General features: G+C 39.9%; 1 protein-coding gene across 8 annotated transcripts in view; it reads right to left on the bottom strand.

The window, feature by feature from the left end:
- The window catches only part of PARP4 (poly(ADP-ribose) polymerase family member 4), a 145925-nt gene that overhangs the window by 70891 nt on the left and 60787 nt on the right, over positions 1–14247 (bottom strand). For all 8 annotated transcript variants that reach the window (XM_058547780.1, XM_058547787.1, XM_058547782.1 and 5 more), the window contains 5 exons: positions 9014–9145; positions 8111–8197; positions 1531–1695; positions 775–821; positions 521–599 (listed from right to left, as the gene is read on the bottom strand). In XM_058547780.1, the coding sequence (XP_058403763.1) occupies positions 521–599; positions 775–821; positions 1531–1695; positions 8111–8197; positions 9014–9145 (510 nt within the window). The remainder of the gene's footprint in view (positions 1–520; positions 600–774; positions 822–1530; positions 1696–8110; positions 8198–9013; positions 9146–14247) is intronic.

Here is a 14247-nt window from a genome sequence, read left to right as displayed (position 1 = left end):
TTTGATGGCTGTATACACCTGTGAAACCACCAGCACAATCGAGAAACGGAACGTTTTGGGGCAACCACCTATCTGCTTTCTGTCACTCTAGTTTTGCCTTTTCTGAAACGTTATGTGACTGTGATCAGACCGTTTGTAGCCTTTTATGCCTCACTTTTTTTGCTCAGCATGATTTTGAGATTTATCCACAGTGCTGTGGATCAGTAGTTCGTTTTTATTCCTGGTAATAAAACTGGTCCATTGAATGGCTATATCACGTTTCATGTGTCCATTCTCCTGGTTCCAATTTGGGGCTATTATAAATAAAGCTTCTATGAACAAAAAATAAATAAACCAAGTGGTTCACCGTCTCTGGATGCTGGTCTAGGGGAGAGGCAGGGTACAATCAAACTGTTGCTTCTTGTTAGAAGCTGTTGTTAGCATTACTTAACTTTTTAAACCTTGTGCATGTATTGCTTTGATAAAATAAAATTAGTGTTAAAATAAGAGCTCTTAAGAAATAAAGTAAAGATTTACCAACCTTTTGTCTCAGTTCATGTGTATCACTGGAAATGAATTCAATCACGTATGGCATCTCAATAGACATACTCAAAGAGAAGCTACCAAAAATGAAGAGAAAGTTGTCTTAGTCTAATATCTTAAATATGAAATAACTACAATAGTAAGTTGTTTCATATAATTGAGTAGTTGTTTCATATAATTTTAAATGAAAATTTAAACCATAGCACTAGCATCCATTGAGTGATCGTCAGGTTTTGTATCTGAGGTGCCAACCTTTGCTGTGCTCCTATTTCCTTTACACAAATCTTCTGCACTGTGTCCTGTTAAAAGAGAAATTTACATGTGTAACTGAGTATCTACTGCGTTCCACAATGAGACTAAGCTGAATGAAACGTCACCAAGGCCCAACATACAGCAGCAACAAGACAGCTGGTGGCGCTCTGGAGTAGAGAGACAGGGCACTTGCTCATGGACTACCAGTAACTTCTAAAATGAAGTTTTAAAGCTGATATCAGGGATAATTTATGACTATTTTTGACAGAGTTTTTCAACTATACATATGTCTATGTGTGTGTGTGCACAAACACAGACATATATATGTATCTATACATGCACACACACACATATACACACAATTTATATGAATACATACAAAGTAGGAAGTCTGGAAGGATATATATCACAGTGTTAACCAGCAGCTTTGGGCTATCTGTGGCCATGGAATGAAGAATGGTTCACATTTTCTGCTTTGGCTTATTTGCACTCTTTATGCTTATCTAAAGTCTTCATGATGAACGTGTAGTACAGACACAAAAATTAAGTGACTGAACAGAATAAAAATATCATGCCCATTGAGCATATCTATGTCTTTATTTTCATTTTATAAACATTACACGTGCCTAAATGCATAAATGTCAGTAAAACTGACTCTATGCCAAAAAGATTAGATTATTTTAGATATTTTTTCTTCCTTATGCATAAATCACACACACAAAAAGCTTCTTTAAATCTTATCATGAGCATGCGTACCTGAATGTTTTCATTCAAAGCTTTGTCCTGTTGCCAGGGTGCTACGGTGGCGGGCATGAAGAAGACGGCAACAGTGCCTTGGATGCTGAGTTCTGTGATGTAGGTAATTTTGATAAGGACCTTAGCCTTAGGGGGTAAGTTTCCAACACTTACAGTAAAAATATCCTGAAATAGAAACATATTACTTAGCCTGTAACTCAAAAGCATATCCATTGTATGCTAGTTAATCCTTCCTATTACATACACCACTTAAATTACAATCTGCCAGATTCTTTCTCAGAAAACGGGAATAGAGCGTACAAGACAAGCGCTGGTAAAGCTAAAGGAGGATCCTGGAGCCATTTCCCAATGAGGGGACAGTGTGATGTCTACGGGGGCATAGCAGGATCCTGCCCTGACTGGGGAGCAGCACCCAGTGGCCTCTCTGCACCAGAGGCCCCACGTGCAGGGCTCTGCCACACAGTCTCCACACAGCCCCTTCTTGAAGGACCGGTGGCCTCTCTGACTCCACAGCGTCCAGCACCAGTTCCACCAGTGGCTGTCCAGCTAAACTGGTGGACCAGTTAGACCAGTTTTCACTAAGCTTGGCCCTCACTTAATTCTTTTACCCTATAGTAAATTCATCATTTTATTTTTTAGAAAAGTATTTCATTTTCTTTTAATGGGGTATTGATAATCACTGCATAAGGAGACAACCTCATGACTAATCAGGGCAGAAAAAACAGAGGCTAGATGTATTTTTTCTGATACCTACACAGAGAACCTCTTAAGATCCCCAGCCACATCCTCCATTCTACTTGATCATGCTGCCATGAAAAGTCAGCATGTTTAGATTAGGAGTGTATAATATTAATGATTAATATACATTTAAGAGATAAATTATTACGTTTGACATCACAAATATCCATTTGCAGGATGGGAATAAACAATGAGAGAATCTTATTAAACAGTTTATAGTGCTTGCCCTTAAAAGAAGTGCATAAAAATCTGGGGTTCATTCGATAGACTGGCACTTAATAGTGTGGGGTTGCAGCTCTGTTTCTGTGTAGGATATATATGGACGCAAGACGTCATTTCCATTATAAGAAGCCGGATAATCTACAAAAGTGTAACTTGTCTTGAACTGTCAGAAAGCTGAATTCCAAAGAGTGACAAGCCCCTCTGAGGACAGATGGGACACGGGAACTGAGTGAATTCCTACAGGCTAAGAGTGGGCTAGCATCTGGTCTAGACTGACAGGGCGTTCTCGACACAGGGGAGTCTGCACTCATTCAGAAGCTTTTTTCCACCAACGCTGGAAAGGCAGCCTCTCTCCAGCCTTGGTTTTGGCACTGAGATTTTCTCTTTATTCTCCCATTAACTCTTTATCTAACCTTTTCTGTTACTTCCTCACTTAAATATTTGGGATTACAAGCTAGACCTCTATCATTACAAACAGCAGATTAAGAGTTATGAGTCAGATATGTACTGGCTGTCATGGGAGCAGAAAGAAATGACACCCAACCTTTCCTGGGGGGTGGCAGGAAAAGCTTTAGTTTTCCCTTAGATGAAGAGATGTTTAAGCTAAGATTTTAAAAATAATTTTTTTAAAAAAATCAAGCAAACAAATGGAGTTAGAGCATTCCAACTAGAAGAACAAGGGCCTCTGCAAATGGCATTATGTTTTTGGGAACTATGAATACCTCAGGCTGATTGGGGCATGAAGTGGGAAGAAGAAAGTAGTGTGATGAGATTGAAAAAGTGGCAAGACCACGCCTTGGAGGGTCTTCCACACCATATTAATGAGCCAAGGGGACAATGACAGGCCCCAAATTAAAGTAACGGTGATAGGAACGGTGCTGACGTTGGCAGATTCCACAGATATCTAGTAGGAAACTTCAATAGACGATTAATTGGAAACGAGTAATGGAGGAGAGGGAAAGGAAGACATGAAGGATGACTCTCAGCTCTCCTACTTGGCTGACTGGGTAAATGGTGACACCATTGTTAAGACAAGGAAAACGGGGAGGAAGCAGTCTGGAGGGGAATGGGCTGAGATCATCTTTAGACACATTACCAAATAAGTATGCGGTTTTTAAAATATATTTTTATTTTTAATTATTGATTTCTTTTAATGAATACTCTACCCTGTTCTTTTTAACCTGACTTCAAAATGTATTAAATGAAAGATTAATTTATGTATATACTAAAGGTGGGCCAATATAAATTTGAGTCTAGTCATTTAGACAGACTATTTTTTGTGCCTTAACCCAAGGAATCTTAGAGAAAGAAAAAACTAATTTTAAACTAAATTAGACTTAAGCTTCCTTAAGTCAATGAGCTAGGGAACTTTCTCTAGGTATGGCAGCTCAGATCCCTTTCTGCTTCCCCCTTTACCATTTAACACTTAAAGGTAGGTGCTCCTGGGCTGGCCCCGTGGCTTAGCAGTTAAGTGCGCGCGCTCCGCTGCTGGGGGCCTGGGTTCGGATCCCAGGCGGGCACCGATGCACTGCTTCTCCGGCCATGCTGAGGCCGCATCCCACATACAGCAACTAGAAGGATGTGCAGCTATGACATACAACTACCTACTGGGGCTTTGTGGGGAAAAAAATAAATAAATAAAATCTTAAAAAAAAAAATAAAAAGGTAGGTGCTCCAGGGCTGCATTCCTGGATAATGCCCAGTCTGTCACTATGCCATCTCAGGGACTTCCATGATGACTCCCAGAGCCCCACGTCTAGTGCAGACCTCTCTCCAGAGCTCCTGACTAAATAACCAGCTGCCTCAGACACCTGTCCCCACCAGTCTCTTAAACTTATTATCTCCTCGTGCCCTCATTCCCTCCATACCCACATAGAATCTGCTCCTCTCAAATACCTACCTTGATGAACACCCACATCAGAATGGTCCAAGTATCATTTTTGACTTGTCTCTCTGCCACATCCTCCCACCCTCCAATCTTTAACCAGTGCTGCACATTCTACCTAAAATCTTCACATCTTTTGTATCTTTTCCATTGCCACTGTCACTATTTTAGTTCAAGTCCTCATTATACCTCTTGCCTAGATTACCACAATAGTCACCAACTGGTCTCTATTATGGACTGCATGTTTGTGTCCCCCCAAAACTCATATGTTGAAACCCAAACACCCAATGGGATGGTATCAGGAGGTAGGGCCTTTGGGAAGTAATCGAGTTTAGATGAGGCCATGAAGGTGGAGCTCACATGATGGAATTAGAATCCATATAAGAAGAGAAAGAGACTAGAGCTTGCTCTCTCTGCCCTATGAGGAAACCAGGAAGAAGATCTTCATACGAATCCAACCATGCTGGTAACATGATTTTGGACTTCCCAGCCTCCAGAACTGTGAGAAATAAATTGCTGTTAAAGCCACCCCATCTACGGTATTCTTTTTTTTTTTTTTTTTTATAATTTTATTTATTTTTTTTTTCCCCCAAAGTCCCAGTAGATAGCTGTATGTCATAGCTGCACATCCCTCCAGCTGCTGCACGTGGGATGCGGCCCCAGCATGGCTAGAGAAGCAGTGTATTGGCGCGCGCCCGGGATCCGAACCCGGGCCGCCAGCAGCTGAGCGCACGCACTTAACCGATAAGCCATGGGGCCGGCCCTACGGTATTCTTGTTATAGCTGTCCAACCTAAGACAGGCTTCCCTGCCCCAAGTTGTCCCTCAGAGCACTCCAATATTCTCATTACCACTGAGTGTTCTTTCTCAAAGGCAAGTCTTACCAGTGTTACTCCAGCCAATCCAAAATACTTCTATTTTCCCAAGGAATTGTGCTCTTTCAGGTCTCTTAACTACCTGTACATGCATGTTCCCTCTGCTTGCAAGGCCCTTACTTCTTAATTTTTCTGGGGAATTCCTACTTATCTTTCAAGACTGAGCTTGAAGGCCTTTGTCCTGGGGAAGTCTTCCCTGACTGTCTACTGCCTCGTTGTGCCACTACCACATTCAATACACGTCTCTGTACTGCATGTGTCCACACATCACACTGACTTGTTGAGTTTGCTTTCCACACAAGACTCTGAGCTCCCTGTGGGACCATCTGTTAGTTTTCAACCACTAGCATCTGGCACAGGTACTAATGTTGGTTTAGTTGTTGAACTGGAGAAAGGAGTAGTCAACAAGTCAAACTGCAGGGGGTCATTAGGGATGGCTGTTGTCTGGCATTTGGGAGACTGCAGGAAACCTTAGCGGGAGCATTTCAGTGGCCTGATGGGGGTCACTGCAGTACACTGAGGAGTGAATGGTAAGTAGGAAAACAAGTAAGTCTTGTGCTGAAGGGAAAGAGAGTAACGGGGTGGTCATCTGAGAGGAGAAGGAGAGATAAAGGGAGGGTCTGCTTTATTTTTTAGAGTAGATAGGGCAAGAAGAAAATGCAAGCAGTGAGGGAGAAATTGGACATACAGATAAGAGGAAATAATCGATGGAGCAAGTACTAGGAAAAGGTTACATGAGAAGGGATTAGCACTAGCAATAATCGGAGGGGAAGGGGGGATGAAACTGAGGATATCATTTTTGAGTTGGAGGGAAGGAAAGCTAAAGGAATTTGTGATTTATAATCATTTTTACTTGAAATAACAAGAGGGGTCACCTATTGATAGTAGCGGAAATAGAGATAAGATTGCTAGTTAAGGAGAACTATAAGGGATTGAAATAGCTGCTGCTGAGAATGAAACAGGGGAGAAGAAAAGGACTGTGGATGAGCAGTGAGAAGACTCGCCACAGGGAGGAGTGCGGGGTCTTCCCTGCAAGACACGCTTCTGCCAACTCGATCCGCGTTTCTGACATAATGTCTGTAATCTCAAGTATCCCCACACAACATTCAATCCCCTGGATGTCTAAAGCCAACTGGCTAGTCTTCTGATAGTCGGGAACATTATACATATATATAGCATAGATATACAATATATATAACATTAATTAATATATATAACATTAATATATATAAAATATAAAAAAATATTACATTGTTAGTGTTATATATATTGTGTGTATATATATATATAGTGTATATATATATGTATCGGGAACATTATACATATATATAGCATAGATATACAATATATATAACATTAATTAATATATATAACATTAATATATATGAAATATAAAAAAAATTACATTGTTAGTGTTATATATATTGTGTATATATATATATAGTGTATATATATGTATAATGTTCCTGACTATCAGAAGACTAGCCAGTTGGCTTTAGACATCCAGGGGATTGAATGTTGTGTGAGGATACTTGAGATTACAGACACTATCAGAAGACTAACAAATAGATAATATGTATTTACATAATATATTAAACATATAATAATACATATATAATACGGATATACTAATTATTGTATTTATTATACAATAATTATATATAATCATTATATATTATATTAATAGATATTAATATAATTTATATAATTACTATATTAATTTATGTTATTTATATATTATTATATGATTATTATACACTATATTATTAATATAAAATATTATAGTATGAGAACATTATAGTCACTGGATGGCAAACTGCATTCTTAGAGACCCAAAGGCTCTGGTTAGCAAAGGTTCTGACCAGACTTTACCCACAGTTAATATCTTTTGTGATATTCTGTTCTCCTGCGGATCATATTTCTAGGGAACTATGTTAGCATCAAGGAGGAAACGTGCAGACCAATTCATTTATGACAATAACCCCACACCGTTAAGTGGCAGCCTGTCAAGTGAATGCCAGGCTTTTGTACATACACTTCGGCTGGGGGGTAGTGTTATTAACTATTTAACAATGACCTCTTCCTTGCTTATTCCCATTCTGCAAATAGATATCTTAGATGTCAAAAGTAATAATTTATCCCTTAAATCTATATTAATCTTTAATAACTCCCCCTCCAAACATTAAATTTTCACACTACTAGGGCAACATGTCATCCTCAGAGAGATATCTGAAGCACAGGGCCTTTCTTTAAAAACAACTAAAATATCTACACTAGAGATAGTGGTTAGGAACCAACTGCATGCTATCTAGTATCTGCCAAAGGCATCACAGGCACATTTAAAACATCTTATATTTAAGAAAAGAAATCTAGTGGACATGATAGTGTTCCTTCTTCTAGATTCTTCACATTCTATCCCTATGAAAGCAAATAATCTGAAAGAAAAGAACCTGGACCTATCTCAGGACCCTACAGAAATGCCTCCCTGGGTTACGATTTGGTGAAAATTGGATAAATTGTTAGGTGAGCTTGGTTATAGCAAAAATGTAAATATATTACAGTCTTTGAGCAGAAGATGAAAATTATGTATCCTAAATGTTTTCCTTTTGTTGTCACTTCTGGGAAACTCCATTCTCAATGACTGAGTTTGGTAATATTGAGGCCATTTCCTCCTTTATTTAGATGAGTCAAATGGGTCTGATCAGCTTGACCTCCCCTTGCTCACAGCAAGTGAAACTCTAGGGCCTAAAATAGCAAAAATTATCCTAGTTTCTGGTATGAATTTCATATTTCTAATAATTTTCCAACTCTTTTTCCCTTTCTAGTTAGTATGCTAGACTAATGATAAATAGCAAACTTACAGGTGAATCCTGATCCATCAAGTAAGCACCATGGCCTTGACTGACTGCTTTTCTGTATTCTCGGTGGGCTGCTTCCTTCTCTTTAATCTGGAAAAGATTATTTTTATACCAGTCATGATAAGAATAGTGATTTCAGACTTTAATGAGGAAAATTTCATCAATGTTTATTAAAAGCCAGGCAAAAACAGAAAACAAAGAGTCTGTCTAAGATGAACGGAAACACATAAAGTGATCATCAAAATGCACTTATCTAATAAGAATCTGAATCTGAATCAGAAAAGGCCAACTAAAGAGGCTTCTCTTTAAGTTGAGACCAAAATATTTCAGAGTCAAAAGTGAAAAAAAAAGTTTGATTGGGACTTCACGTTGAACAAAAAAAACAATAAATTAAGGTTATCTCAAATTTAATAAAATGTGAATCATTATTGCAACTGTGGGCCAATCCTTAGAATAAACAAAGAATGAATCAACTGTTCTTTCTTTTGGTATAATTTTTCTTAAAAAGTCACAACAAGAGCCTTCATTTTAGTTTGACTTTTACAGCAGAGTGCAGAGAATCAGTTTTCGCAAAAAATATATAAGGGCTTCACCAATTTTCCAGGGTGCCTCTGTTAAACTTTTGATATTGAAATCACTCTTTTTTGATAAGTGCCTAGGCAAAGAATTTGCAAGGCACTAACCAATGAAAACTAGACAGGTATGGACAGAAACCAGTCAATCAGGGAGTGATGTTTGAGTGGAGGCTAATCGTATAAGTGCTTGGTTCTTCAAAGAATATTTTGGTTTTATGATAAGGCTGCTACTCAACCTTATAGCTATGGGGACTCAGATAATGAAGATTTGGGTAATTGGGAAACTGACCTTGAAACCAAAGAGCAGTCACAATGCATTTTCTCCCCTTACCTCTCCTACTATGTGCTTCCCATTGATGAACGCTTCAAAACCACACACGGCCGCCTTATCATCCAAAGGAAAAATATATTTTGCCTCAATGGGCACATGATTTTGATTTGTGTATGTCTGGAAAACAATGACCTGAAGAAGAAAAAAATCCATATATTTGATGAAACCATATGGAACAACACTTGCAGGAACAACTATTAATGAAAACTATTATGCATATTTTCTTTAAATTCCTAGAATTTTTATCATGTCCCTCAAGTTTCCAACCCTGGCTTCAGGAGTTAGAGCATCCTACCATTGCAATGTAGAGTCCACGTCACATGATAAAATGCACCAGCAGCCTGTTTAGGTAGTTCATACATGCCTGGCTGGAATAAAAGTCACTAGAAGAAGCATTACAAACACTGGCTTAACAGAAGCAATGCAGCTTTCATTAAGATGCTGAAAAAATAGCCCCTTTTATGTGTGGGCCTTGGTGTCACATGGGCTCAGAGACTATTCTAGAACAGTTCTTCTCTCTGGTCTGCTTTCAGCTCTTGGCATTTCCTCCTTTACCTCTTTGTACACAGCCCTCTGGCAGCTTGTCTCATCATCCTCATCTCTTCCTGTCTAGCTGACTCCTGACCAAGTCTTTTCCACTGCTATCTGCTGTCTCTATCATTATCAGATTAATTTCTAAATGGACCATGTTTATCATATCACTCCCTTGCTCAGAAAAAGGCTGGAGTCTTGAAATATTTGAAAATTAAAAAAAAAAAAACCTTAGATGTGTAACAAATAGCAAAATTTTAACCAAGTGGCCATAATAAGGCAAAAATATTTAATTACTTGTAATCAATAATCTCTGAGAAGAGACTGAAGTGAAAATTGAAAAAAAAAAAAGCAAACCAAATTCCAAAAAGCCGTCCACAACTGAATTTACTGTAAGCTGGGCTGCCCCCAGGGTTTGTGGGGCACCAGAAAAAAATTTTCAGGGGCATCTCTCTACTTAAATAATTTGAGTCTCCCCCAATAAGCTGGTCAGCACCCTCCAGGAGACCCAATCTCCTGCAATTCTGCAAATGAAGGCCTTGCTGACTGGTGGCAGCCACCCACTCACCAGGCGGTTCCCCTAGAACTGGGGACTGGCCATGGCCCAAGATGATCCCATAGGCTCAAATCCTATTCTTGGGTGTCTGGGTGACCCTTAGCAACGACAGAAGGTTAGAGAGCACCCAGCAGAAGAGAGCTGGGCCTGGAGGCAAGCAGATTACTGCCTGGAAAGATGTCACACACTTTCCTCGTGCACAGAACTCCCTCCATCCCTCTCTTGAACATCCACAGTTTTACCAAACCCCTCAAAGGCCCTAGGCTCAACTCATAATTGATGAGTAGGATCACTATTTAACTGTATCTTGGTTTAGGTAAATGTTTTCATCCTACTCTGTCAATGTCCTGCCTGCATCTACTTAGCAGTTCTGTCTTTGCATATGAGTTCCCAGAGGTCAGGCCTATGTCTGCTTCATTCTCTTTGCACATCACATTGTACGATGGGCACTCAGAAAGTAAGAAATTTTAGGGGCCGGCCCCGTGGCTTAGCGGTTAAGTGCATGCGCTCTGCTGCTGGTGGCCCGGGTTCGGATCCCGGGCGCACACTGAGGCACCGCTTCTCTGGCCATGCTGAGGCTGAGTCCCACACACGGCAACTAGAAGGATGTGCAACTACGACATACAACTATCTACTGGGGCTTTGGGGGGAAAAAATAAATAAATAAAAATCTTTAAAAAAAAAAAAGAAATTTTAGATAATGATGATAAAAGTATTTTTACTAGGACTTAGAAGAGAAGCTAATACCCTGGAAGAATTTTTGACATCTGAATTTTCCTCCTTCAAACAAAACCATTATTTTAGTTTAGTTTAGTTATTAAATTAAAAACATTAAACTCATTCCAAGAAGAGTCAAATGTGTGAGCCATGAACATACAAATTCCCTGCTGCTAGGCCTCTACTTGGACAATCAAGGTCAATCTACAGGCCAGCTGTCTAATCAGTGAAATTAGTGAAAAATTCACTGCTAAATCATAAATTAGTTTTCGGACAAACTTCCCCATTGAAAAAGCTTCATCAGGTTTGAAATATCAAATGGTGCAAGTTGTCCAATCCAGAGTAATACACGGAGGATATGTGCCTCTCCTTGAACACAATCATCTGTGTTTATGTCCACTGTATGTGACAAAATGTCCTGGGCCCTTTACATTCATTGTATCTAATAGTCATAACACTGATGGGCAGATATTATTATTTCTATTTTACATGTGAGGAAAGTGAGACACAAAAAGGTTAAATAACTCCCCCAAGATCGCAGAGCTGGAAAAGAATGAGCAAGGATTCAAAGCTAAGCCTTTCAAACTCCAAATCCTTTGCTTTATACAATCCATACCACAGCATAGCAGTTAATTAGGAACCTGGACTCTAGAAGCAGAATAATCTGAACTCAAATCTGTGCTTTATCATATTGTTTAATGTCTCTGAGCGTCACCCTCCTCATCTAAACAACGGGCATAATCATAGCACTTACCCTAGAGTTTTGGGGAGAATTAAGCACAGCGTGTGAAAAACTCAACCCAGGACCTGATTCATAGGAAGTGGTAACCATTGTGGTCATAGCTCCTAAATGGCTCCAAAAGGATTAGCATATGTAGAACATTTCCCACAGGTCAATATCTGAGTCTTCCCAAAGACTATGATGTCCCCCTAAGCTACTTCAGGGATGTGAGTATGGACCAGATTGGGCCCAGGGGGTAGTGATCAGATATATTCAAACTAGTATAAATACCATGAGTATGGTAAGAAATTTTCACATATTGAGGTATATGGGGCAGCTATTCTGGATTAAACCTGGTTCAGTTGGAACTAAAGCAGCCTGACTTACGGCCTATCAAACATACACTGTACATCTGCTTTAACCATTAAAGTAAAGAATGCATTAAACATTATCTCAAAGTCAAAGAATGCACTCTTTGAAGATAAGGATGCATACTTTCCTACAATGCCAGTATGGGTAATGCCGGTATCAGTACTCCTGAAGATAAGTTTCCTTTATTGGACATTAGGGTCATGCTGACCTGCTAATCTGCAACTAAATATCTCTTTGAAACTTTGATGAATAAGTATCCCGAATACATATTCAAGATGAATACATATGTACTTTGTTCTAAAAAGGTATAAAACTGTACTGAAAACCATGCTTCTCTGGAGCACTTTCTTCCTTTGTGAAAGCTTCTCTCCCAGGTTATAATCCTCAACTTGGCTCACATAAAATTCACTTTCTCTCTCTTATCTATAGAATGGTTATTGGTTATTTGCATCGACATTTCTTGGTGTAGTCAGCAGGATTTCAGAGAAACCCACCTGAGACCACCTGAAGTCTACTTTGAACTGGTGCTTGGTACCAGCATGGGCCCCCTAAGCCCCTCGGGCTTCACCGCACTCTTTGGGCACCTCGGTAAGTTCTCCTGAAATCTGGACCTCCTTATTTAAGTCGAAGATCCTAACTTTCACTTGAGCTGTTTTAAGTCATAAGACTAGGTGTCTTAAGGGGGTACCAGGACATATCCCAGGTAAGAGGAACCTAGGGGGAATTTCCTAGGCCGGCGGAGCCTAGGGGGAACTTTGGAGTGAATGGGGCAGGCTGAGCTTTTTACTTTGGCTTCAAATTGGAAAGAATTGTGTCTACAAAGTCTGAACAAATTATTTAAAAGCAAAATGAGAGAGTGAACTCGTTTACCTCAGAAAACAAAGAACACAGCTCCTTCTAGCCATAAGGCATTCTCAGGTGACTGAGAACCTAGTGGGAGTGTCTGAGGTTGAGCCTCATAACGTGCAGCGGTCTCATAGGGAATTTCATCGTGATCATTCACTTTAAGTAGCTGACAGCTCATCCGGGAATGCACAAATAAGGATTGGTCATTTAGTGCTCGCAGCCCCCATGGTAGTTTTAAACTGCTGGCGGGAGAAACTGAGACACATAAAAGAGAGTGTCCATGTACTTTTAGGAAGTGACACTCATAAGCAGCATACTTCTGACCACTACACTGTCCTTAGAAATTGTTCAGACTTTATAGTAAAACGAAACTGAAAGAAAATGGGAAATCGTGTTTCGAATACCAAGAAGTTCCTGAATGGGCAGCCTCCCCCTGGAACTCTGTCTGGCTTGATGTACAATATGTATGGAGCTGATACTTGCAAGTGCTCAACACAATGGGGATAACTATAAATGGCTGGATCTTTGGACCAAGAGAACCCAGGATAATTTAAAATTACAGTGGCCATTTTGGGGCTCCTTTGAGCTTCCAAAACTTGTCTTTTTGTGCACCCGATTTAAGAGCCTTGGAACAGACATATTAAACGCAATCTTTAATCTCTAAAGAGTCAAGTGGGCCACCTTCAAGCACAACTACTCAAAAACTAAAGGTTCTGGAAGTTGTAAATATTTACAAAGAACAGCAAAATCTTACTAAGCTTGTTTAGTGTCCTGACAGCTTGGCTTGATAACAAGTCAGGTTGGGGGCCCCAAAATATGGTTGGACAAAAATGCAGTTGCACCCCATTTGCAGTCAGCTATGGTCAGACAGAAATGTGGGTTGCACTCCATTTGTGGCTAGGTTCTATCAAACTGCTGCCAGCCTCAGGGGAATTACATTGACCATTGGAAGGAACATTCCAATTAGATAAGATCACTTAAGAAGTGCACTTAGGGGCCGGCCCCGTGGCTTAGCGGTTAAGTGCCAGCGCTCCGCTGCTGGCGGCCCGGGTTCGGATCCCAGGCACGCACCGACGCACCACTTCTCCGGCCATGCTGAGGCTGCATCCCACATACAGCAACTAGAAGGATGTGCAGCTATGACATACAACTATCTACTGGGGCTTTGGGGGAAAAAAAGGAGGAGGATTGGCAATAGATGTTAGCTCAGAGCAGGTCTTCCTCAGCAAAAAGAGGAGGATTAGCATGGATGTTAGCTCAGGGCTGAACTTCCTCACAAAAAAAAAAAAAAAAAAAAAAGTGCACTTAAAAGCAAAGCCTTCAAAATTCCAAAATAAGCTTATTGAAATTTTTGTGGCAAAAAGCTAATAAAAAATTAAGTTATAAGAAGTACCTAAAAGAAAAGTCTTATCAAGTTATGGCTTTACAGACACCCCCATAATCCACCTTTGAAGGAGGGCCTAATATGAGCCCCTTCCAGAGTTGACAGGA

The sequence above is a fragment of the Diceros bicornis genome, chromosome 9 (genome assembly GCF_020826845.1).
Source record: "Diceros bicornis minor isolate mBicDic1 chromosome 9, mDicBic1.mat.cur, whole genome shotgun sequence".
Classification (NCBI taxonomy): domain Eukaryota; kingdom Metazoa; phylum Chordata; class Mammalia; order Perissodactyla; family Rhinocerotidae; genus Diceros; species Diceros bicornis.
This window is presented reverse-complemented; position numbering and strand designations above follow the sequence as displayed.